Source organism: Narcine bancroftii, chromosome 4, assembly GCF_036971445.1.
Source record: "Narcine bancroftii isolate sNarBan1 chromosome 4, sNarBan1.hap1, whole genome shotgun sequence".
NCBI classification, from domain to species: Eukaryota; Metazoa; Chordata; class Chondrichthyes; order Torpediniformes; family Narcinidae; genus Narcine; species Narcine bancroftii.
Genome location: NC_091472.1, coordinates 211,707,386 through 211,731,113, shown reverse-complemented (window position 1 = coordinate 211,731,113; position 23,728 = coordinate 211,707,386). Strand labels below are relative to the sequence as shown.

The 23,728-nt window shown below is 48.0% G+C and overlaps 1 protein-coding gene across 5 annotated transcripts in view; it reads left to right on the top strand.

The window, feature by feature from the left end:
- The window catches only part of LOC138761530 (disintegrin and metalloproteinase domain-containing protein 23-like), a 209,179-nt gene that overhangs the window by 75,428 nt on the left and 110,023 nt on the right, over window positions 1–23,728 (top strand). For all 5 annotated transcript variants that reach the window (XR_011356355.1, XM_069933814.1, XM_069933813.1 and 2 more), the window contains exons 7-9: window positions 2,501–2,570; window positions 5,179–5,249; window positions 7,348–7,416. Coding sequence is in view for 4 of the 5 variants with exons in the window: in XM_069933814.1 (XP_069789915.1) it covers window positions 2,501–2,570; window positions 5,179–5,249; window positions 7,348–7,416 (210 nt within the window). In the remaining variant the exon portion in view is untranslated. The remainder of the gene's footprint in view (window positions 1–2,500; window positions 2,571–5,178; window positions 5,250–7,347; window positions 7,417–23,728) is intronic.

Genomic DNA, 23,728 nt, shown 5'->3' with positions numbered 1-23,728 from the left:
CCCCTTTAACCTACACACAACCCTCCCTCCCCGGTAAGTTTTTGGAGGAAACTCTCGGGGTGGGGGGAAACCCACGCAGACACCGGGAGAGCGTACCAACCCCTTACGGGCAGTGCGGGATTTGAATCCTGGTCACTGGGGCTGTAAAGGCATGGTGCTAATTGCCATGCCAACCGTGCTGCCCCTTGTAATGCAGGAAATCCAGGTTCAATCCTGGCTATTGCCTATGTGTTATTTTAATGATGGTTTATTGTCAGATGCAGTGTACAATGTAGATATGACAGGTGTGAACAGCAGGTGTTTAAAAAGTAATAAATGCAAGATAAGCGCTAAATATTCACAATTACCATTGTACAAAAAATGTTACGGTTCTTATTAGAAGGGTGCAAGCCAGCCTTTAAGTGGTGTGGGAGTAGTTTATAATTGGTGCAGAGAGGGGAAGTTCAAGAGGTGTTGGAAAGAAACTGTTTGTGATCCTAGAGGTGCACACTTTCAGGCCGCTGCAGCTTCTGCCCAAAGGGAGCAGTGAAGGAGGGTGATTGGGGAGGGGGGGTGGTGTTGGTCCCTTCTTGACGCAGCCCCTCACGCAGGTTGGAGGTTGGAGCTTGTGATGGACTTTGCCGTTTTCCACAGCCTTGGGCTGCTCGAATTCCCAAACCCGGCTTTGGGGCAGTCAATGTACCTGCTGCAGAATATCTGCCAACTTGCCTCAGGTTTCCTGTGTTCACAGGGGTGGGGGGTGGGGTTTGTCCCTGGGTGGCCTGGTGTCCTCCTGCCATGCAGGGCGATAGGTTAATTAACCATGACAAATTGCTCCGCCTGCCAGTATGTGGTAGAACCTGGGGTGGATTAGTGGGAATGGTGGATGGGATTTGTTAAAGAAACTGTTTGTGATCCTAGAGGTGCACACTTTCAGGCTGCTACAGCTTCTGCCCAAAGGGAATAGTGAAGGAGGGTGATGGGGGAGGAGGGGGTCCCTTCTTGACGCAGCCCCTCTCGCATGTGTTAAAGCATGGTCTTGGTAGGCCGAAGAGCCTGCGTCTCTCTTATGACTATTTCTACCCATCCAATAGCAGCTACCATTCGTGCCTCTAAAGTGCCAGGCAATAACCATCTCCGGCAAGAGTGTCCCCTTGACGCAGATTGCTTTAGAGTGTGTCCCAAGCCAGCGACCTCTGACACCAGGCAGGTCAGGGGTTTTAGGTGCCTGGGAGCAACAGCTCTTCACACTGCACGTCATCCTGATTTGGAAATGGGTCCCTGGCTCCTTGCTCATCCACTAGGTCTAAATCCTGGAACTGTCTCCTCAAGCAGCCCCAGAGAAGTGTCCTCAGCTGAAAATAGCTCAAAGGCAATAGTCGTTGGCCTGGTCTAGAAGCTTAAACATGAATGAATGAATAGAGGCGGGAATCCGAGCGTTGCTATCAGCACAGATAGCTCGAGAGGGATGGGGGCCAAGCATAGTCAACTGCACCTCGCTTGGTTGGCAAGATCAAGTAGGGCCAAAGAGCCTTTTTTAGTGCCATAACTGAGGTAAGATGGTAGTGGTGGTCCCCAGGGTGCTGTCCTGGGTCATGCAGGGTTACTTCTCGCCATCAACATACAACACAGTGAGGAGGGTCTCATTGGTCTTCAGGAGGCAAGGACAGACCAGGCGAATGGGGCAGCATTGAGGGTGAATTTTAATTCTGACGTGGACCGGCTGCAACCCAAATGACTTGATCTCAAGTTCTACGCAGGAGTGCAAGGGCCAGGGAGTATGCATGAAGAGTTCTTTACAGGACACATGGAGAGATAGGTTAGTAAAGCGTCAGAATTCACCATGATGGGAGGTGATGCAGAATCTCCAAGACGGCAGGATGTGGAAGAGAATGGGACCAGGGACGCAGGATTTCAGCAGAGAGTGTAAACCGAAGAAGCTGGAATTCTTCGGGAAATAATTGAATTTGATAGAGGTTACGGAGACCGGTCTGGGGAGCTGGTCCAGTTTGGGAAACAGAAATCAGTTTGGGGAATGACAACTGGTTTTGATTGAGTTAATGTAGGAACATTGTTGCCACTGGCAATTGTTTAGCAAGGATCCTTGATTGCAAACTGAAGGTGGGGGGGTGCTGGCTACAAAGGATAGGGAAAGGTAGATTCTCACTTGTTGGGGGGGAATTGGGGGAAATAAATAGGTTAGGGTGGGGTTAGAGGAAAGATGACCACTACAGAATTGGTGGGCCAAAGGCCTATTTGTATCTATCACTGGGACACAGGCTGACAAGTTATAGAGATTTGGCACAACAGAATCACTGTCAGTGCAAGTGACCGTGAACCTGTCAGATTGCTGTGAAATCCCAAATGTGTCAGGGAAGGTACTGCCAATCTCTGTGAACTCCTGGCCAGGTGTATCGGGAGGGATTGGAATTGGCGGGCCAGTTGTGTGCTGGGATGATTCTGAAAGGTTCCTCTGACATGCCCCAACTGATGTACGGCTGTTGTTTTGGATTTGTTTCAGGAGAATTTGTCAAGGCCGCACATGATTCATCGGATGCCAGTGGCACTAATGGACAAGCCCCCACGCATGAGTAATTCCAGTCGTGCCATCCCGTTTACCGGCAAACTTTGCTGCACCTTTTTCCCCTCCCCCCTCCCCCCACCGCATGTCACCACCCTCCCCTTCGTCCAATTCTCTGCCCATGCAAGCAGGGAAGCTACTTAGATCAATTTCTGGAGACGAGGGGGCAATTGAGGGCTGTGGGGAACAGGCAGGGTAAGAGGAGCTGGCCAGACCGGATCGGCTGGGGTCTTGTTGAGCGGAATTTAGCTCCTGTTTATGCTAAATTGGGGGAGCGTCAGATGTGTGTCATTGCGCACATGAGGAGCTTGTTCAGTCCATTGATCTCCGCACAGCTGTTTTAACGTGCCATTCAGTGCATCTTCTTACTGCTCAGGGGCTTCCAATTAAGTTCAAGTTGGCTGCAGTAGGAATTTCAGTGCTGCTTGAAAAACACTCAAAATCAGTTCGTATTTTCCAAGATTTTCCTCTTTGCTCATGTGTTTCCCACATTGTCGAAAGGCCCTGTAATCAGGCAATCTCAACACTGAGGCTTCACAACTTCCATCCATCATTTTGGGAGCTGGAGCTCGTCACCCAGGCAAACTCGGTGCTTTCTTTCATGAGCCAAGACATTCATTAGTGACTTGCAGAGGTTATGCAGTTGCAGAATCCTATAGAGCTCATGGTCAATCGAGTCCATAAACTCTGGTTTTAAACCAGTGGTTCTCACCTTTTTCTTTCTACTCACATCCCACTTTAAGTATTCCCTATGCCATCAGTGCTATTAGTAAGGGATTACTTAAAGTGGGATGTGGGTGAGAACAAAAAGTTTGAAAACGACTGTTTTAATCTTCCCTAATTGACTCATTATGTACATGATTTCATAATTCTGAAGGAAATGGGCCAATGACCAATTTTTCTCAAGCAAAATATCTCAGTAACAATTAGGTCTAGAGCAGAGATTCTCAACCTTCCCTTCCCACCCACATCCCATCTTAGGCAATCCCTTATTAATCCCAGAGCACCGATGGTATAGGGATTACTTTAAGTGGGATGTGAGTGGGAAGAAAAAAGTTGAGAACCGCTGCACGCTGAAAAACGATGCAATTTTTCAGCACCCTGCTGTGGGGAACAGGTGCTGTGAGGAGCTGGCCAGACCAGATCGGCCCTGATCTTGTTGCACTCTGTCCATCTGAGTCCCCCTAAGACTTTGTGACTTAGATCTCTGCTCCGTCTAGGAGACCCTGACACTATGCCCACCACTCCCCGCACCCCCCCCCCACCCGCCGAACCAAGCTGACTGGCCTGACCACATAAAAATTGCAGTCACTTTTTCCAAATCTCTTCTGGGCCTTTCCCCTTCATTTCTCCGATGATGATGAGTTTATTGCCATATACTTTGTACGCTGTCCGTAGGCACCAAAATGCTTTATTTGTGATCTTCTCCTCTGCCCGAGCTTCCAGTTCAAGTTTATGGTCACGTGTGTGGAGATCAGGTGAGAAAGTTTGTTTTGTGTGAAGTCCTAGTAGTCAACCCATCCATAGTAGAACAGTACAGAGAGCAAGAATTAGAGAGAGAGACATCAGTGTGAACAGAGCCAAGTCATCATAATTATAATCGTGTGAGGTTTGTTCAAGAGTCTGATAATGATTAAAGATTTAATATTGCTGTCATATAATGAAACAGAAAATGTGATATTAAATTTCCTTTAGTCTACTATAAGGCAGACAAAGATTTGCTGTCAGAGATTGTCCCTTACAGTCAGAGAAAGAGAGGGAAGAGCCCTCACAAAGTCACCGAGCATCCGTGGATGTACCTCCAGTGCTCCCGCAGCCGCGCAGAGTCCTGTCCAAACCCTCAGTGACCTGAGCTCCAGATCCTAGCCCCAGACATGATCAGGAAGCCGTCAGCGTGCTCTACACCCTCTGCCATCCTGGTTTTGATACCCGGTCCCTCTTCGGCAGCTCGTGTGGGTTCCTCGCCTCAAGTCGCCTCACTGCCCCCCGGGCTGTCTCCTCTGCTTCTCCCTCTCAAACACGGTGGGGTGGGGGGTGGTGGTGTCCTGGTACCCTGTACCAGTCCTCTGCTTCCCCAGAGCCTGCAACCCCTCGTGTCCGCTGCCATACAGGGGTGCTGCTGCCTTAAGCCCAGACCCTCATGGTCACGGGATTTTATAATAAACCATTTACCGGCTCCTTTAACAGGCTGTGCGGAGCCAATGACATTCGGACCGGGCAGTTGGACCCCGACGGGGAGGGCTTTCTCTCTGCTCCTGCTGTTACACCACTTTGTACGAGACCCAATAAGAGTGGGAGAAGGCCACTCGGCCCACCAAGCCTACCCTGCCATTCAGTGCCATCATGAATGATTGGCCTCAAGTTTTGTCTTTTCCCCCAAGGCTAAAATTCCCCAGATCACCTCCTGTGATCTGGCTTCCACAGAGGTGCTCCATGGCAGGGTGAGCCCCAGGCTTGTTACATCATCACCATGGTTCTCACACCTTTGCTGGCCTTTCAAGCCTTGCTTCAATTCCTACCCCTGGAGCCAGGTTACCCACCCCCCCCACCCCCTTTAAAGTGAAATAACCCTTTTAATGACACTGAACATGGCCGATCACATCTGTATTCTCTTTCAGGCAAACTCAGGAAGGCCAGCCCTCGACTGACGGACTTCCCCTTGTTCCGGGCTCGCAGGAGAAGAAGAGCGGTAATGTCTCCTGTTCCTTGCACCCTCCCTTATGAAGTCGGCCCACCTGATCCGTGTTACCCACCTAAGAGAGTCCCATTTTCCTGCGCTTTTGCCTGTGCCCCCCATGTTTCAGGCAGAACTGGGCAGAGAGGGATTGGGGCCTGTGTTCCCCAGGTCCCGGCATCTCCACCCCATGGCGGGACTGCTGTTCCCGGGATGGCAGAAGGTCGGAGGTGGCGTTCCTCAAGGAGAGTCGCCTGTGACCCAGAGACTGGGGTTCAATCCTGACCTTAGGCACTGTCTGTGTGGGGTTTGCACCTTCCCCCCTGTGACGGGGTGGGATTCCTCCTGGTGCTGCTTATTCCTCCCGAGCCCCAGAGTCTTGGAGGTTAATGGGCCACAGGATGTTGTCCCTTGTGTTTGGCTAATGGGGATGAGAGGAATTGATTCGAAAGTTAGGAGAATAAATTGGGATCAGTGTTGGATGAGTGTCAATGGTCAGTATAGTCTATAGAACACTACAGCCCTTCTAGTCTGTGCTGAACCATTTTTTTGCCTCGTCCGCATGACCTGCACCCAGTCCATAGCCTTCCATACCTCTCCCATCCAAATACCTGTCCTAATTCTTCTTCAATGTTAAAATTGAGCCTGCATTCACCACCTCAGCTGGCAACTCATTCCACACCCCCACCACTCTCTGTGTAAAGTAGATCCCCCTCATATTCCTCCTCAACCAGTGGTTCTCAATCTTTTTATTTTCATTCACATCCCACTTGAAGCCATCGGTGCTCTGTGATTAGTAAGAGATTGATTAAGGTGGGATTTGAATGGGAAGAAAAAGGTTGAGAACCACTGCCCTAAACTATTCCCCTTTCACTCTTAACCCATGTCCTCCAGTTTGTATTTCACCTGCCCTCAGTGGAAAAAGCTGACCTACATTTACTCTGATATCCCCCCTCATAATTTTAAATACCTCGATCAAATCTCCCCTCATTCTTCTGTGCTCCATGGAATAAAGTCCTAACTTGTTTAACCTTTAACTCAGTTCCTGAAGTCTGGGCAACATCCTAGTAAATCTTCTCTGCAACTTTCTGTCTTATTGATATCTTTCCTGTAGTTAGGTGACCAAAACTGCACACAATACTCCATATTTGACCTCATCAATGTCTTGTACATAACAGCCCAAGTCCTATATTCTATTTTGATTTACGATAGCCTATATTCTGAAACCTCTCTGTGATGCCATTTTCAGGGAATTATGTGTCTGTATTCCCAGATCCCTCCGCTTGACCGCACTAGTTGAGCCAAAGGGCCTGTTTCCATGCTGTGTCTCTTGATGACTAAAAACATTTGGATTTCAGAATGTGATGGTAATAAACCTGCCCTCTGATTTGCACATTCATTTCAATACCTGGGAGTTGATGGAAGATGAGGGTGTGGAAAAGATGCTGGATATCAGGATGTGAATGGGATAACTCCATGCCAGCAATAAGGTTGTTTCAGGGTAAAGCCCCAACAAGAGGTGGGCTTCATATCCCCAGGTATAGAAATCAAACAGCAAACATTAACGTGCAGTTATTGAGGTAGAGTTTGGAAATGGAAGCAAACTTTCGAGATGGGGTCGATAGATATCTGTAAAGGCGGAACAGAGACAGTCCGATATTAAACTCTGAGGAAGTTCAGTGGAGTGGGAAATTATATATCGTGGATCCTTCCATAAAGTTAAATAGGCCACAATATACCTGGAAGAAAAGGCAGCAGCCTTGCTTCATCTTCTCTGGTGCGTTTATCCTCTTGGGTTGGATACCTTTGTTACAAGCCTTCAAAATGAATCCTCCATTTGCATTATGTAAGTAAATAGTGCATCTTAGTCCAAATGTGGGCATTAATTCTGTGGGTTCCAATCCTATTCACCCCCCCCCCCCACCCTGAAACATGAAGACCGTGGTTATAGAGGAATGAAGCATTGAGTTATTTTGAGGTGAGGGGTGAACTCTGACCCCCAGCAGAAGGGTCATTCCTGTGCCTTGTGAGAGAGGGGAGGAAGTGATGTCATGTCATGGGCCCTGCCGTGGCCAGTGTCCAGTACCTGACCAATCCATTTCTGTCTCCTCAGGTCCGTCGGCGAAATGTCTTTTCTGAAATAAAATACTTGGAGCTCATGATCGTGAATGACCACAAGATGGTGAGAACTGCCATGCCTTCTACTTTCTGCCTTCCACCCAGCCTGTTGCTTTGCCAAGTCCCAGTTGCAGCATGAAAATGGCCCTTCAGCCCACTGAGTCAATGCCGATCACTGACGACTGACTTGCACTGATTCTCCCCGCCTTACCATCTACTCACCCCCAGAGGGGGGCCATTGACGGTGGCCTATTAAACCACCAACTCGGGATGTGGAAGCAAACCGGAGCATCCGGAGGAAACTCCACATACTGATGTAGATCCGGGTCAATCCAGGTCCCTGGATCTGAGAGGAGGTGGCCCTACCAGCTGCCCCCTCATGCCAGGAACACCTCTGTGCCCACGTCACTTCCACACAAGTTGTCGTCTTGTTACAGAGTCCAGAGGACCCCAAAACCCAACAGCACAACAAAGGGTAACTTCAACAAAAGTTGCTTTTAATTATTTTTGAACATGAAAACAGAATGAAACTTTAACTTATCTCTATCAACTTACTTAACCCCCAATTAATTCTAAGCTCACGTGTGTGTGATGTGTGTATATAAGTGTAGAAAAGGTCTTTGGTTCGCAGTCCAATGTCACTGGTTGCAGGCAAATCTTGTACTGTGCACAGAAGTTGGCATTAATAAGGTTCACCAGGCTTTGGTGCTAAACAGGCAAATGGTTACCACTCAGGAGGGTTCTTGTTGGTTTTCAGAGAGAGTTACCTTTGTTAGAGGATATCAACACCTGATTCCTTTTTAATCAGTCTTGCTGACAAAACTTGCCCCCTTTCAGGGTTCTCCAGATGATCCTCTTTCTTTCAGGTCACCACAGAGTTCCTTTCAGATAGCCAGTCTTCTCCTTTGACCAGGCAGTCTTCCAAAGTTTGCCAACTTGTCTGTCTGGAACCGAACAAAGCCTCTCTTATCTCTCACTCCCTCCCTCTCTGACAGCAAAGCTGTTTTGCCTCTGACTGCAAAGATCACATGCTCTCCCAGACCAGCTGCTGCAGTATGCTGCTACTTTGTTGCCTTTTGCAAAATAGCACCCTGCAAAAGTCCTGCAAAAATTCTGTGTTTTAAAATGTTTGTGTGCAACCTGCTCCAAAAATCATCCCAAACCACCTCTAAATATTCTGTCACAGCCTGGACTCGAACCTGACAAGAGATATCAGTGTGCTGCTAAAGATGGTTGGTCAGAGGAGGAGAGAGTCTAGAATAAAAACAAATTGCTGGGAACGGCCGGTAAGGCAGAGTCTGAGGGAAGACCCACAACTTGTGTTCTCCAAACGTCTCGAAGCCAGAACTGGTGGTGGACAGTTGGTGAGCTGAACTGCGATTGGACGGGCAAGGACCTGCGGGTGGTTCGGTGTAGGTCGCCAAGCGCAGGGGCGATGAATTAAGAGGGTGCGGTGTGACCAGAGATCCAGGTAGAGCGTGTAGCAAGGTCTGGAGCTCGTGCCGCGGGAGGTTGGGTGGAAGAGTGGGATTGGTTGTGACAGGGAAGTATAGGCAGCAAAGCAAGGTTCTGAACCCAATAGTGTGTGTAAAGGTTTGTTAACTTTTATCATTAAAACATACAGGCAGCATGAAAATAGGGACCAGCCAAATTTGCCCACACCAACCAAAATGTCCCACCTTCACTTCCGTGCATTGCAACCACCTCCTCCGGCAGTCCGTTCCATACACCCACCACTCCTGGAAAAGTCTTATCTTTCAGATTCCTGTTCAATATCTTCTCCCTCCCCCCACCTCTGTCCTGCACTGGTAAGAGAGAGACGCTTAGCCAGAAGTGCGGGGGTGGCGGGGTGAGGGGGTTCAACGTGTTACTGGATTCTAAGTGTTTCCCTGCCCACACCCCCTTTCAGAGGCTGGAAGCTACTTTTTCACCTTTCATCGCTCAGACCTGGGATCTTCTGATCAAGACAAGCTCAATAATCTGGCCTGGAGATCCCTTCAGAAGAAGCTGAGTAATTTATTTGGTGGGCGAAAGTGAAGGGAACCTTTTTTTTGTTTTCAACTTTTTTCTTTCCACTCACATCCCACTTTAAATAATCCCTATGCCTTTGGTGCTCTGTGATTAGTAAGGGATTGCTTAAGGTGGGATGTGAGTGGGAAGGGAAGTTTGAGAATCACTGCTCTAGACCCAATTGTTACTGAAATCTTTGGCTTGAGAAAAATGGTAGTTGGCCCATTTCCTTTGGAGTTGTGAAACCGTGCTCAGAATGAGTTATATAACCATATACAGCACAGAACAGGCCAATTTGGCCCTACTAGTCCATGCCGGAACAAATCCCCACTCTCCTAATCCCACTGACACCTGGTCCATACCCCTCCAATCCTCTCCCCTCCATGTAATTATCCAGTCTTTCCTTAAATGTAAATAACGTCCTTGCTTCAACCACCTCTGCCGGAAGCTTATTCCACATCCCAACCACCCTTTGCATGAAGAAATTTCCCCTCATGTTCCCCTTATAATTTTCCCCCTGCAGTCTCAAACCGTGGCCTCTGGTTTGAATATCCCTCACTCTTAATTGAAAAAGCCTATTCACGTTGACTCCTCTGTCCCTTTTAAAATCTTGAACACCTCCATCAAATGCCCCCTCAATCTTCTACACTCCAGAGAAAAAAGCCCCAGGCTGCTCAACCTTTCTCTGTAACTCAAACCCTGACATCCTGTCAACGATCTCGTGAACCTTCTCTGCACTCTCTCTATTTTGTTTATATCCTTCCTATAATTCGGTGACCAAAACTGCACACAGTATTCCAAACTTGGCCTCACCAATGCTTTGTATAATTTCATCATAACATCCCAATTCTTGAATTCAATACTCCGATTTATGAACGCCAACATTCCAAATGCCTTCTTCACCACACCATCTACCTGAGTATCAACTTTGAGGGTACTATTTACCATAATTCCTAAATCCCTTTGTTGCTCTGCACTCCTCAATTGTCTACCATTCAATGTATATGACCTATTTAGATTTGCCTTTCCAAAATGCAACATTTCACACTTATCTGTATTAAATTCCATCAGCCATTTCTCAGCCCACTCCTCTAGCTTTCCTATGTCTCTTTTTAAGCTACGGTAATTTTCCTCACTGTCCACAATACCACCAATCTTTGTATCATCTGCAAACTTACTTATCCAATTTACCACCCCTTCTTCCAGATCGTTAATATATATAAGAAACAATAGTGGACCCAGGACCGATTCCTGAGGAACTCCACTAGTCACCGGCCTCCAATTTGACAAACAATTTTCTACCAGTACTCTCTGACACCTCCCATCCAACCAAGGCTGAGTCCATTGCACTACCTCCTTATTTATACCGAATGCCTCCACCTTTTTTCCTAACCTCCTGTGGGGAACTTTGTCAAAAGCTTTACTAAAGTCTAAATAGACAACATCTACAGCCTTCCCTTCATCAATCTTTTTTGTAACCCCCTCGAAAAACTCTATAAGGTTTGTTAAGCATGATCTACCCCTGACAAAACCATGCTGACTACTACCTATCAATCCCTGTTCTTCCAAATATTTGTAAATACCATCCCTCAGAACACTTTCTATCACTTACCCACCACAGACATCAGACTCACAGGTCTATAAATTCCAGGCTTACATTTGGACCCTTTCTTAAACAGCGGAATAACATGAGCCACCCTCCAATCCTCTGGCACTACCCCCGTGACCAGTGACATCCTAAATATCTCTGTTAATGGCCCCACTACCTGTACACGAGTCTCCCTGAGTGTCCTTGGGAATACATTGTCTGGACCTGGAGATTTGTCCACCTTTCAACAGTCACAAATACAATCAGCTGCCATGGGTCAGGGCAACACCTGTTCTGGGCTGTATATGGTTAATGATAAGAGGAAAGCTAGAGACAAAATTGGTCCCTTAGAAAATCAGAGCGGAAAACTGTGTGTGGAGCCTAGAGAAATGGGGGAGATATTGAACAGTTTCTTTCTTCGGTATTCACTAAGGAGAAGGATATTGGGAGATGTGAGATAAAAAAAGCAAATTGGGTAAATATGGGGAATATAGAGATTACAAAAGGTGTAGTTTTAAGGCTTTTGAAGAATATAAAGGTGGATAAGTCTCCGGGACCAGACGGGATCTTCCCCAGGACATTGAGAGAAGTGAAGGAGGAAATAGCAGAGGCTCTGGTGGTAATTTTCCAAATGTCATTAGATATGGGGATAGTGCCGGAGGATTGGCGCATTGCGCATTGCGCATGTGGTTCCGTTATTTAAAAAGGGTTCAAGGAGGAAGCCTGGCAACTATCGGCCTGTAAGTTTGACGTCTGTGGTAGGTAAATTAATGGAGAAAATTCTTAGAGATAGTACTTATAAACATCTGGATAGACAGGGTCTGATCAGGAGCACTCAACATGGATTTGTGGGAGGAAGGTCATGTTTGACCAATCTGATTGAATTTTTTGAAGAGGTGACTAGGAATGTGGATGAGGGTAGCGCAGTGGATGTTGTCTATATGGACCAGTAAGGCCTTCGATAAGGTACCACATGGAAGGTTAGTTAGGAAGGTGCAGTCTTTAGGTATAAATTTTAAGATAGTCAAATGGATTGAACATTGGCTGAAAGGGAGAGGCCAGAGAGTGGTAGTGGATAATTGTCTGTCAGGTTGGAGGCCGGTGACCAGTGGTGTGCCTCAAGGATCTGTACTGGGCCCATTGTTGTTCGTTATATACATTAATGATCTAGATGATGGGGTGGTGAATTGGATTAGTAAATATGCAGACGATACTAAGATAGGTGGAATAGTGGATAATGAAGAAGGTTTTCAAGGATTGCAGAGGGATTTGGGCTGCTTAGAAAAGTGGGCTGAAAAATGACAGATGGAATTTAATGCTGATAAGTGTGAGGTGCTTCATTTTGGTAAGAAGAATCAGAATAGGACATACGTGGTAAATGGGAGAGCATTGAGGAATACAGAAGAGCAGAAAGATTTAGGAGTAACGGTACATCGTTCCCTGAAGGTAGAAACTCACGTGAATAGGGTGGTGAAGAAGGCTTTTAGTATGCTGGCCTTTATCAATCATTGCATGGAATATAGGGTTGGGAGGTGATGTTGAGATTGTATAAGACGTTGGTGCGGCCTAATTTGGAGTTCTGTGTGCAGTTCTGGTCGCCTAATTATAGGAAAGATATAAACAGAGTGGAGAGAGTGCAGAGAAGGTTTACCAGAATGTTACCTGGGTTTAAGCATCTAGAGTATAGGGAGAGATTGGACAGATTAGGTCTTTATTCTTTGGAGCGTAGAAGGTTGAGAGGGGATTTGATAGAAGTATTTAAGATTATGAAAGGGATAGACATAGTGGATGTGGATAGACTATTTCCGTTAAGAGGAGGAAAGATTAAAACAAGAGGACATGAGTTAAGAATTAAGGGGCAGAGGTTTAGAGGTAACATGAGGGGGAACTTCTTCACTCAGAGAGTGGTAGCCGTGTGGAATGATCTTCCGGGAGAAATAGTGGCGGCGGAGTCAATTGTATTATTTAAGAAAAGGTTGGACAGGTATATGGATGAGAAGAAGATGGAGGGTTATGAGCATTGTGCAGGGAGGTGGGACTAGAAAGGGGTGTTTGGTTCGGTGCGGACTAGAAGGGCCTAATGGCCTGTTTCCGTGCTGTAATTGTATGTTACGATGAGCCAGAAGAGATTCAAATTTTTAAACCCATTTGATCAAGACAAGGACTTCACACTTTCTCCAATGGAATACAAGATCTCATTTCCAGATGGCATCTCTGCAATCACAAATCAATCTCATTTTTCCAAGTAATGATGATGTATTTTCTCGCAACAGCCAATCTTAAAAACGCATTTTTGTACGCAGTCAATCTCAATTTTAAACTAACCTTTTAACATTACCTAATAAAAATTATATGGGGTCCATTGGTAATTGAACTTTTTAAACTTTCTCCAGGTTCCTTAAGTTGTGTCCAAAATAATTTAACCCAACACATAACCAAGTTGAATGTAAAAAAGAACCTAATTCTTTGTAACATCTAGAACATTAATCTGAAGAAATTAGATTCTTGTCGGTTTCAGAGAGAGATTTGTTGCTCATTGGACATAAACTCATTCCAATCAGTATCTTGCTGAAGAAACTTGTCCCATCAGGGTTTTCCAGATGAAGACCACTTTCCACCAGGTCACCACTGAGTTCCTTTTTGTTTCTCCTACTTCAAGTGAAACATTAGAGCTAGTTCTCTCTTCTTGCATGGACCACAAGGGCTTTTACCAGGCTGAACTCAGAACATGCAACCTGTCTTCAAAATGGGGATTTTCCACAAGCATGCCAGCTTGTCCTGTTCCAGTCCCAGCTGCTACTGTAGAACTGAATTTTCTCTCCCCCTCTCCCCCTCTCTCCCTCTCTCTCTCAGAGAAAACCACATGACCCTCTTAGAACTGCCAACGGCTCTCAGACAGATAGCGGCACCAAACCCAATCTTCTGAGTCCGTTCATCTGTTGCTTTCCAAAACAATAATCCACTGTATGTCCAATTAACACCTACTTGTGAAGTCCTTCAGCAAAGCAGTTTCCATTGTCTTTACAAAGGCACCTGGAGCCTGGACTGTCTGGTTTGAGCAGAACTCTGGCATTTTACATGAGATCTGTTTTGTGAAGTGTTTGTGTTTGTTTGTGACCTCTTTTGGCTTGGCTTTGCGGATGAAGATTTATGGAGGGGGTAAAAGTCCACGTCAGCTGCAGGCTCGTTTGTGGCTGACAAGTCCGATGCGGGACAGGCAGACACGGTTGCAGCGATTGCAGGGGAAAATTGGTTGGTTGGGGTTGGGTGTTGGGTTTTTCCTCCTTTGTCTTTTGTCAGTGAGGTGGGCTCTGCGGTCTTCTTCAAAGGAGATTGCTGCCCGCCGAACTGTGAGGCACCAAGATGCACGGTTTGAGGCGATATCAGCCCACTGGCGGTGGTCAATGTGGCAGGCACCAAGAGATTTCTTTAGGCAGTCCTTGTACCTCTTCTTTGGTGCACCTCTGTCACGGTGGCCAGTGGAGAGCTCGCCATATAACAGGATCTTGGGAAGGCGTTGGTCCTCCATTCTGGAGATGTGACCTACCCAGCGCAGTTGCTTCTTCAGCAGCGTGGATTCGATGCTGTCGGCCTCTGCCATCTTGAGTACTTCGATGTTAGGGATGAAGTCGCTCCAATGAATGTTGAGGATGGAGCGGAGACAACGCTGGTGGAAGCGTTCTAGGAGCCGTAGGTGATGCCGGTAGAGGACCCATGATTCGGAGCCGAACAGGAGTGTGGGTATGACAACGGCTCTGTATACGCTTATCTTTGTGAGGTTTTTCAGTTGGTTGTTTTTCCATACTCTTTTGTGTTGTCTTCCAAAGGCGCTATTTGCCTTGGCGAGTCTGTTGTCTATCTCGTTGTCGATCCTTGCATCTGATGAAATGGTGCAGCCGAGATAGGTAAATTGGTTGACCGTTTTGAGTTTTGTGTGCCCGATGGAGATGTGGCTATCTGGTGTAGCCACGATGGGCTGGTAGTCATGGTGGGGAGCTGGGTGATGGAGGACCTCAGTTTTCTTCAGGCTGACTTCCAGGCCAAACATTTTGGCAGTTTCCGCAAAACAGGACGTCAAGCGCTGAAGAGCTGGCTCTGAATGGGCAACTAAAGCGGCATCGTCTGCAAAGAGTAGTTCACGGACAAGTTGCTCTTGTGTCTTGGTGTGAGCTTGCAGGTGCCTCAGATTGAAGAGACTGCCATCCGTGCGGTACCGGATGTAAACAGCGTCTTCATTGTTGAGGTCTTTCATGACTTGGTTCAGCATCATGCTGAAGAAGATTGAAAAGAGGGTTGGTGCAAGAACGCAGCCTTGCTTCACGCCATTTTTAATGGAGAAGGGTTCAGAGAGCTCATTGCTGTATCTGACCCGACCTTGTTGGTTTTCGTGCAGTTGGATAACCATGTTGAGGAACTTTGGGGGGCATCCAATGCGCTCTAGTATTTGCCAAAGCCCTTTCCTGCTCATGGTGTCGAAGGCTTTGGTGAGGTCAACAAAGGTGATGTAGAGTCCTTTGTTTTGTTCTCTGCACATTTCTTGGAGCTGTCTGAGGGCAAAGACCATGTCAGTAGTTCCTCTGTTTGCGCGAAAGCCGCACTGTGATTCTGGGAGAACATTCTCGGCGACACTAGGTATTATTCTACTTAGGAGAATCCTAGCGAAGATTTTGCCTGCAATGGAGAGCAGCGTGATTCCCCTGTAGTTTGAGCAGTCTGATTTCTCGCCTTTGTTTTTGTATAGGGTGATGATGATGGCATCACGAAGGTCCTGAGGCAGTTTTCCTTGGTCCCAACAAAGCTTGAAAAACTCATGCAGTTTGACATGCAGAGTTTTTCCCCCAGCCTTCCAGACCTCTGGGGGGATTCCATCCATACCTTTGCCACTTTTCAGTTGTTCAATTGCCTTATATGTCTCTTCCCGGGTGAGGACCTCATCCAGCTCTAGCCTTAGGGGCTGTTGAGGGAGCTGGAGCAGGGCAGAATCTTGGACTAAGCGGTTGGCACTGAAAAGAGATTGGAAGTGTTCTGACCATCGGTTGAGGATGGAGATCTTGTCGCTGAGGAGGACTTTGCCGTCTGAGCTGCGCGGCGGGCTTTGGACTTGGGGTGAGGGGCCGTACACAGCCTTTAGAGCCTCGTAAAAACCCCTGAAGTCACCAATGTCTGCGCTGAGCTGGGTTCGCTTATCGAGGCTAGTCCACCACTCATTTTGGATCTCCCGGAGTTTGCGCTGAAGATGGCTGCATGCGCAACGGAAGGCTTGTTTCTTCTCTGGCCAGGACGGCTTTGTAAGGTGAGCCTGGTGGGCAGCTCGCTTCTTTGCCAGCAGCTCCTGGATTTCCTGGCTGTTTTCGTCGAACCAGTCCTTGTTTTTCCTGGAGGAGAAGCCCAGTACCTCTTCAGTGGATTGCAGTATGGTAGTCTTCAGCTGATCCCAGAGGGTTTCAGGGGACGAGTCCGTGAGGCGGATTGCATCCTCGAGCTTTGCTTTGAGGTTTGCCTGGAAGTTTCCTCTCATTTCGTCTGACTGCAGGCTTCCAACATTGAACCTCTTTCTGGGGGCTTTACTGTTCCTGGGCTTTGGCTTGAAGTGAAGTTTGAGCTTGCAGCGAACCAGTCGGTGGTCAGTGTGGCATTCCGCGCTGGGCATGACCCTGGTGTGGAGCACATCTCGTTTGTCTCTTTCTCGCACCAGGACGTAGTCCAGGAGGTGCCAGTGTTTGGATCGGGGATGCATCCAGGTAGTCTTCAGGCTGTCCCTCTGCTGAAAAAGGGTGTTTGTAATGACCAGCCGCTGTTCTGCGCAGAGCTCCAACGGGAGGCACCCATTGTCGTTGCACTTGCCGACACCATGCTTGCCCAGGATTCCTGGCCAGGTTTCTGTGTCTTTGCCGACGCGAGCGTTGAAGTCGCCAAGGATGACAACCTTGTCGGGTGTAGGGGTGCGTTGAATGAGGTTGCGCAGGTCAGTGTAGAACTTGTCCTTTTCTGCTGGTTCCGCCTGGAGGGTTGGAGCATAGGCACTGATGAGGGTGATGCGACGCTTGTTTTGAAGGGGGAGTCGCATGGACATAATCCGGTCCGAGTTGCCTGTCGGGAGGTTTTTGAGTTTGGAGGCAATGGAGTTCTTGACCATGAAGCCTACACCAGATAGGCGTCGTTCATCCATAGGCTTGCCAGACCAGTAGAGTGTGTGGCCCGCGCCGCGTTCTTGGAGGCTGCCTACATCTGCAAGGCGGACTTCACTGAGAGCGGCTATGTCGATGTCAAGTCTGAGGAGTTCATGTGCGATGAGGGCAGACCGACGTTCAGGTCGGTGGCTGTCAGCCTTGTCTAGCATGGTTCTGATGTTCCAGCATGCTAGCTTGAGTTTGTGAGCATCTTTTGAGGGGGAGGACGTGGAGGGGGAGGACGTGGAGGGGGAGGACGTGGAGGGGGAGGACGTGGAGGGGGAGGACGTGGAGGGGGAGGACGTGGAGGGGAGGACGTGGAGGGGAGGACGTGGAGGGGGAGGACGTGGAGGGGGAGGACGTGGAGGGGGAGGACGTGGAGGGGGAGGACGTGGAGGGGGAGGACGTGGAGGGGGAGGACGTGGAGGGGGAGGACGTGGAGGGGGAGGACGTGGAGGGGGAGGACGTGGAGGGGGAGGACGTGGAGGGGGAGGACGTGGAGGGGGAGGACGTGGAGGGGGAGGACGTGGAGGGGGAGGACGTGGAGGGGGAGGACGTGGAGGGGGAGGACGTGGAGGGGGAGGACGTGGAGGGGGAGGACGTGGAGGGGGAGGACGTGGAGGGGGGAGGACGTGGAGGGGGAGGATGTGGACCTGTCCTCGGGCCTGCGCAAAGGAGCTTTTAGGTGGAGTGCAGTGCGCGCAGTACTGGCCCCACCCTTTACACCCATGGTTCGTGTGCCGTGGCCAAGCAAGCTGGGACGTGGCAGCGAGGTCCTTGGGTCGTAGGTTTTATATTGGAGTGGCCTTCTCCTATGCAGGTTTCTTACCCGGGCTGGAGGGGTCTGCCTCCCCTCCTAGGTCGGTCCATACTGCCCGGACCGGGGCCGAGGCCGCCGCTGCTTTCCCTGTGCCCGGACTGGGGCCACCACCTCCTACTTTCTGCCCGGACCAGGGCCTCCGCCTGCCTCACTCGACCAAGGCCGGGGCCGCCGTCTCCCCTTTGCTCTTGCCCGGATCGGGGCCGCCGCCACCTACCCTCTGCCCGGACCGAGGCTGGGGCCTACTCTTAAAAAAACCCACAATTTATCTCCTTTAAAATATCTTTATATATAAAATGTAACATAATCTGTCACACTATCCCTTACAAATAGTTCACCAATCAACTTGATCTATTGTTATTCCCAATCTTTTTCCCACTTTAATCTTGACTTATGAATGTGTAATTTAGGTATTGCAATAATTTATACATTTCTGAAAATAAATTTATTTGTACTACCTTCCGTAAGTAAAATTTCAAATTTGATTGCCCTGGTAATCTTTATGTCCAGAATTATCCACTAATTAAGCCTTAACTTGATAATAATGAAAAAAAGTATTGTTTGGAACATTTTTCTTTAATTCTTTGAAATGAAGTAAGTAACCAGCTTCATAAAAATCTTGTACAGTTTTAATTCCTTTCTGGTTCCATATTTTTAAAAACTGGTTATTAAGGCAAAAGGAAAAAGCTTATTCTGATACAAAGGTTTTTACAGGAAATCGTACCCTGTGTACCTATCTCATCATTTATATTATTTCATCATTCAACTAAATGTCTCAAAGTGGTGGGTTATTATTAAGAATTAATAACTTAGTATTCCACTTGTAAGAAATGGTGCCAAAAATTTCTCAGCAAGGAGGGAGGGAGAGAAACGGGAAATTATAGACCGGTTAGCCTGACATCAGTGGTGGGGAAGATATTGGAGTCCATCATAAAAGGAGAAATAGCAGAACACTTAGTCAATAATAATAGTATAAGGCTAGTCAGCATGGATTTCTTAAGGGTAAGTCATGCTTGACTAACCTTCTGGAATTTTTTTTGAGGATGTGACAAAAAGGGTGGACTCGGGAGAGCCAGTGGATGTGGTGTATTTGGACTTCCAGGAAGGCCTTTGATAAGGTACCGCACGGGAATCTAGTGGGCAAGATCAGGAGCATGGTATTGGAGGTAAGGTGCTGACATGGATAGGAAATTGGTTAAGAGATAGGAAACAAAGGGTTGGAGAAATGGGTCTTTTTCATAATGGCAGGATGTGACGGGTGGAGTGCCTCAGGGATCGGTGTTGGGTCCTCAGTTGTTTGTATTTATGTTAATGATTTGGATGAGGGGATTATAAATAACATGAGCAAATTTGCAGATGACACTAAACTGGGTGGCGGTGTGGGGTGTGAGGAGGATGTAAGGAAAATGCAGAGGGACTTGGACAGGCTGGAGGAGTGGGCGGCTAAATGGAAGATGAATTTCAATGTGAACAAATGTGAGGTTATTCATTTTGGGGGAAGTAATAGGAAAGCTGAGTATTATTTAAATGGAGACAAGCTAGGGAGTGGGGAAGTGCAAATGATCTGGGTGTACTTGTTCACTTGTTCACCGGTCACTGAAGGCTAGCATGCAGGTTCAGAAAGCTGTGAAGAAGGCAAATGGAATGTTGCTTTCATAAAGAGGGGATTGGAGTATAGGAACAGAGACGCCCTTCTGCAGTTATACAGGGCCCTGGTGAGACCCCACCTGGAGTATTGCGTCCAGTTCTGGTCTCCAAACTTGAGGAAGGACATACTAGCTATAGAGGGTGTGCAGCGCAGATTACAAGGTTAGTTCCAGGGATGGCAGGTTTGTCATATGCAGCAAGGCTAGAAAAACTGACTTGTATCATTGGAGTTTAGAAGGATGAGGGGGGACATGATTGAGGTATACAAAATCATCAGGGGGATAGACAAGGTGAAATCTGATTACTTGTCCCAATGATGGGGGAGACGAGGACTAGAGGGCATAGTTTTAAGAATACAGGGTAGGCCCTTTAGGACGGAGATGAGAAAGCATTTTTTTACCCAGAGAAGTGTGAATCTGTGGAATGCTCTGCCACAGAGGGTGTTAGAGGCGGGATTCGCTGACTATGTTCAAAAGAGAGTTAGATAAGACTCTTGTGGGTAACGGAGTTAAGGGTTATGGGGATAAGGCTGGAAAGGGGTACTGATGATAATGATCAGCCATGATCTAAATGGTGGTGCTGGCCCGACGGGCCAAATGGCCTACTCCAGCTCCTTTTGTCTATTGTCTATCTTATTTAAACTCTATATTAGCCCATATTGACTGGTTATTAAATCGAGTGTTCCATTAATTGTGGTGCTTTGTAATAATTTTGAAAAAAGGCAATTTCTTGTTAATCAAATAGCACTCCTTTCACTTTTGAATAGAAGATGAAGGCTATGACCTGACCGACCCAGTCTCTTTTTAACTATTGATGTCTTTTTTAGTCAAATAGTTCTCTTGTAAGCAATATCTACTTTCATCTTCTTTATGTAAGCTTTTTTCTCTTAATTGGGTTATTGAGCCATTCACATTAATGTCACATAATTTAAATTAGTCATCGACATATTCATCTTGTATAATTTTGGCATGTTGTCTCTGCTCCTTTACTGAACGTCCCGAGCGAGGGAGGCAAGTGCGCCAAATACCCTCTTCATGAGTTGTGTCACCACTTTCATAGAACCACGTCACTGTGCCTCCCCCCAAATAGCACAATAAAGGCAGACCAGGGGAGGCAGAAGGGTACACGGGAAAGGGGGGGTGGGGTGACATTCCTTCCTGGCATACAGGATCATTTCCAAGGTTGGAAATTTAGGACACAGAGGGTTTAAAAATCCTGGAATCGTCAGTCACAGGGCCAAAGTCGGACAGTTGGTCATCTTCTCCAGGTTCTCTATTATCAAGGAGCATGCACACCACACCGTACACGGACATCGCAAATCCTGGCATTGATCCGAGTTGAAATGAGTGTTGCCTTTCTAAAATTACAGAGGAAAGCATTACCTTTTGTGATTAATGACTCATGTAATTGCAAATTAAGTGTTGGCCTCTGTAGTTTCATTGGTAAGTCATAAATTATGGATTGTGATAACATGGTAACATTTCACAGAAGAGATTGCCATTAATTGACATAATCCTTCTTTAAAAAAAGGTTAAATACTACCTGCAAATTGAACGTTACTGTATCTGTGTCCTTGGCTTTCAAATCACGCTGCTGATTTTTACACCCTTTGTCAGACAGTATTAATTATGCAAATAGCTTTTAGCTTAACCCCCCTCGGCAGGATTCCAGCTGCCTTGTGGACTTGCATCATCAGCCCATGAGCAGCGGAGGAGCCGTGCTTTCTCGTGGACCTGTTGGGTTGATAGAAGCTGGCATGCAGAATGGCTCTTCAGCCCAATGTGCTCCTCCCTCCCCACCCCCGGCCCTTTTAAGGAACTGCACCAATTAGTCATGCCGCTCCTTTCCCATCGCCCTATGGCTGCTTTCACTTGACGGACACAATTCCCTTTGAAAGTTACAGCTGATGAACTTCCATCAGACCTCGCAGGGTTTTGCTTTTCAAATTGCACCTTGCGTCTTGGAAATGAACGATATCGCAGTTGCCTCTCATATTAGAAATACATGTCCACTGATTTTCTTTTTAATTGAAACATTTTTTTAAAACTTACAGTGGCTGATTTCCATTAAGAGGCTGATTCTGGCCTTTTAAACCCGTGCTACCCAGTTAACCTGCAACCCCTGTACGTTTGGAAGGGAGGGAGAAAACCCAGGCAGACACAAACTCCTGACAGACAGCGCCAGATTCAAACTGGCACTCCAACAGCGTGGCATTAACCGTGCCGTCCTGAAACATTGTTCTTCTTTATTTATACTTGCCAACACTTGTTCACGTGTGAATACCCTTTAACCATCTCTGCTCAAAGAGTGATATCACCTGTTCTCTTCCCCTCCCCCTGCACCCCCTCCCCCTGCACACCCCTCCCCCTGCACCCCCTCCACCCTTTGCCACCCCCTCCCCCTAGCACCCCCCTCCCCCTGCACCCCTCGCCCCTGCACCCCCTCCCCCTGCACCCCCTCCCCCTGCACCCCCTCCCCCTGCACCCCCTCCCCCTGCACCCCTCCCCCTGCAACCCCCTCCCCTGCACCCCCTCCCCCTGCACCCCCTCCCCCACTGCACCCCCTCCCCCTGCACCCCCTCACCCCTGCACCCCCTCCCCCTAGCACCCCCTCCCCCTGCACCCCCTCCCCTCACCCCTCCCCCTCTGCACCCCTCCCCCTGCACCCCCTCCCCTGCACCCCCTCCCCTGCACCCCTCCCCCTGCACCCCTCCCCCTGCACCCCTCCCCCTGCACCCCCTCCCCCCTGCACCCCCTCCCCCCTGCACCCCCTCCCCCCTGCACCCCCTCCCCCTGCACCCCCTCCCCCTGCACCCCTCCCCCTGCACCCCCTCCCCCTGCACCCCCTCCCCCTGCACCCCCTCCCAAAAGTTTTGCATTAAACCCAAAACCCCTCAAGTTTACCTCTTCTGTCTGATCTACAAATCAACAATGTAAATAAAGCAAGAACAACGTGATACTCAAATGCTTACTTTCACCTTCTGTGAAGGTGGAGAATTTTGGAGGCCTCCTTTGAAGAATTGGATCTGTCCTGCCCCTCTCCCTTGAAAACACCCTCACAATTCAATTATGTGTTACCTTGACCTTCTGCAAACTACCTATTTCGCAGAGACATACAGCATGGAAATTGATCCTTTGACCCAACCGTCCGTTTCCACCAATCCTTGAGATTCCCGATGCAGGGCCCAGGCCGGAAACATTGACTGCCTCTTACTTCCTCTGGATGCTGCATGACCAGCTGAGTTTGTCCCAGTGTGATTTATTTTGGAGGGGGCACAACACTAGATGCCAGCATCTGTTGTGTTTCCCATTTACTGCTGTACGATTCTCCCTCATTCTCATCAACTCCACGGATTCTGCCCTTTGCGACGGTGGGTCTGTGGGAGAAAACCGGAGAGTGTACAGTGGTTTTCAACCTTCCACTCACACACCACTTTAAGTAATCCCTGTACCATCGGTGCTCTGTGATTAGTAAGGGTTGCTTAAGGTGGGATGTGGGTGGGAAGGGAAGGTTGAGAATCACTGCTCCAAACCCAATTGTTTCTGAAATGTTTTGTTGAGAAAAAATGTCATTGGCCCATTTCCTTTGGAGTTCTGAAACCGTGCACATGAGTCAATGAGGGACGATTAAAACGGTGATTTCATACATTTCCTTTCCACCCACATCCCACCTTAAGCAACCCCTTACTAATCACAGAGCACTGATGGCATAGGGATTACTTAAAGTGGGATGTGAGAGGAAAGGAAAAGTTGAGAACCACTGCCAACACTCAGGTGCAGACTCCACGCAAACAGCACTGGAGGCCAGAGTCAGACCTGGGTGTCTGGCCTTGTGAGGCAGCACCTCCAACCTCACTCTTCTGCCCACATTAAATTAGGACTGGTTTCTGTCCGTCCACTGATATGTTCCCCTGACGTCTACCGCTACATTTCACTACATTCCCTAACGTTTATTGCAGTAAACTGTGCCCAGGCCATTGATGCCTCTCACAAAGAGTAGTTTTGACTTCAGTCCTAGTGCTGTACCATTTTGGTCTAAACGCTTCCCGGCCAAAGCTTTACCCCCACAAACTTACATTTTTCCCCATGATGCATAACATCAGCCTTGCCGCCACCCCCCCCTCAATCTTTTTGAATTAATT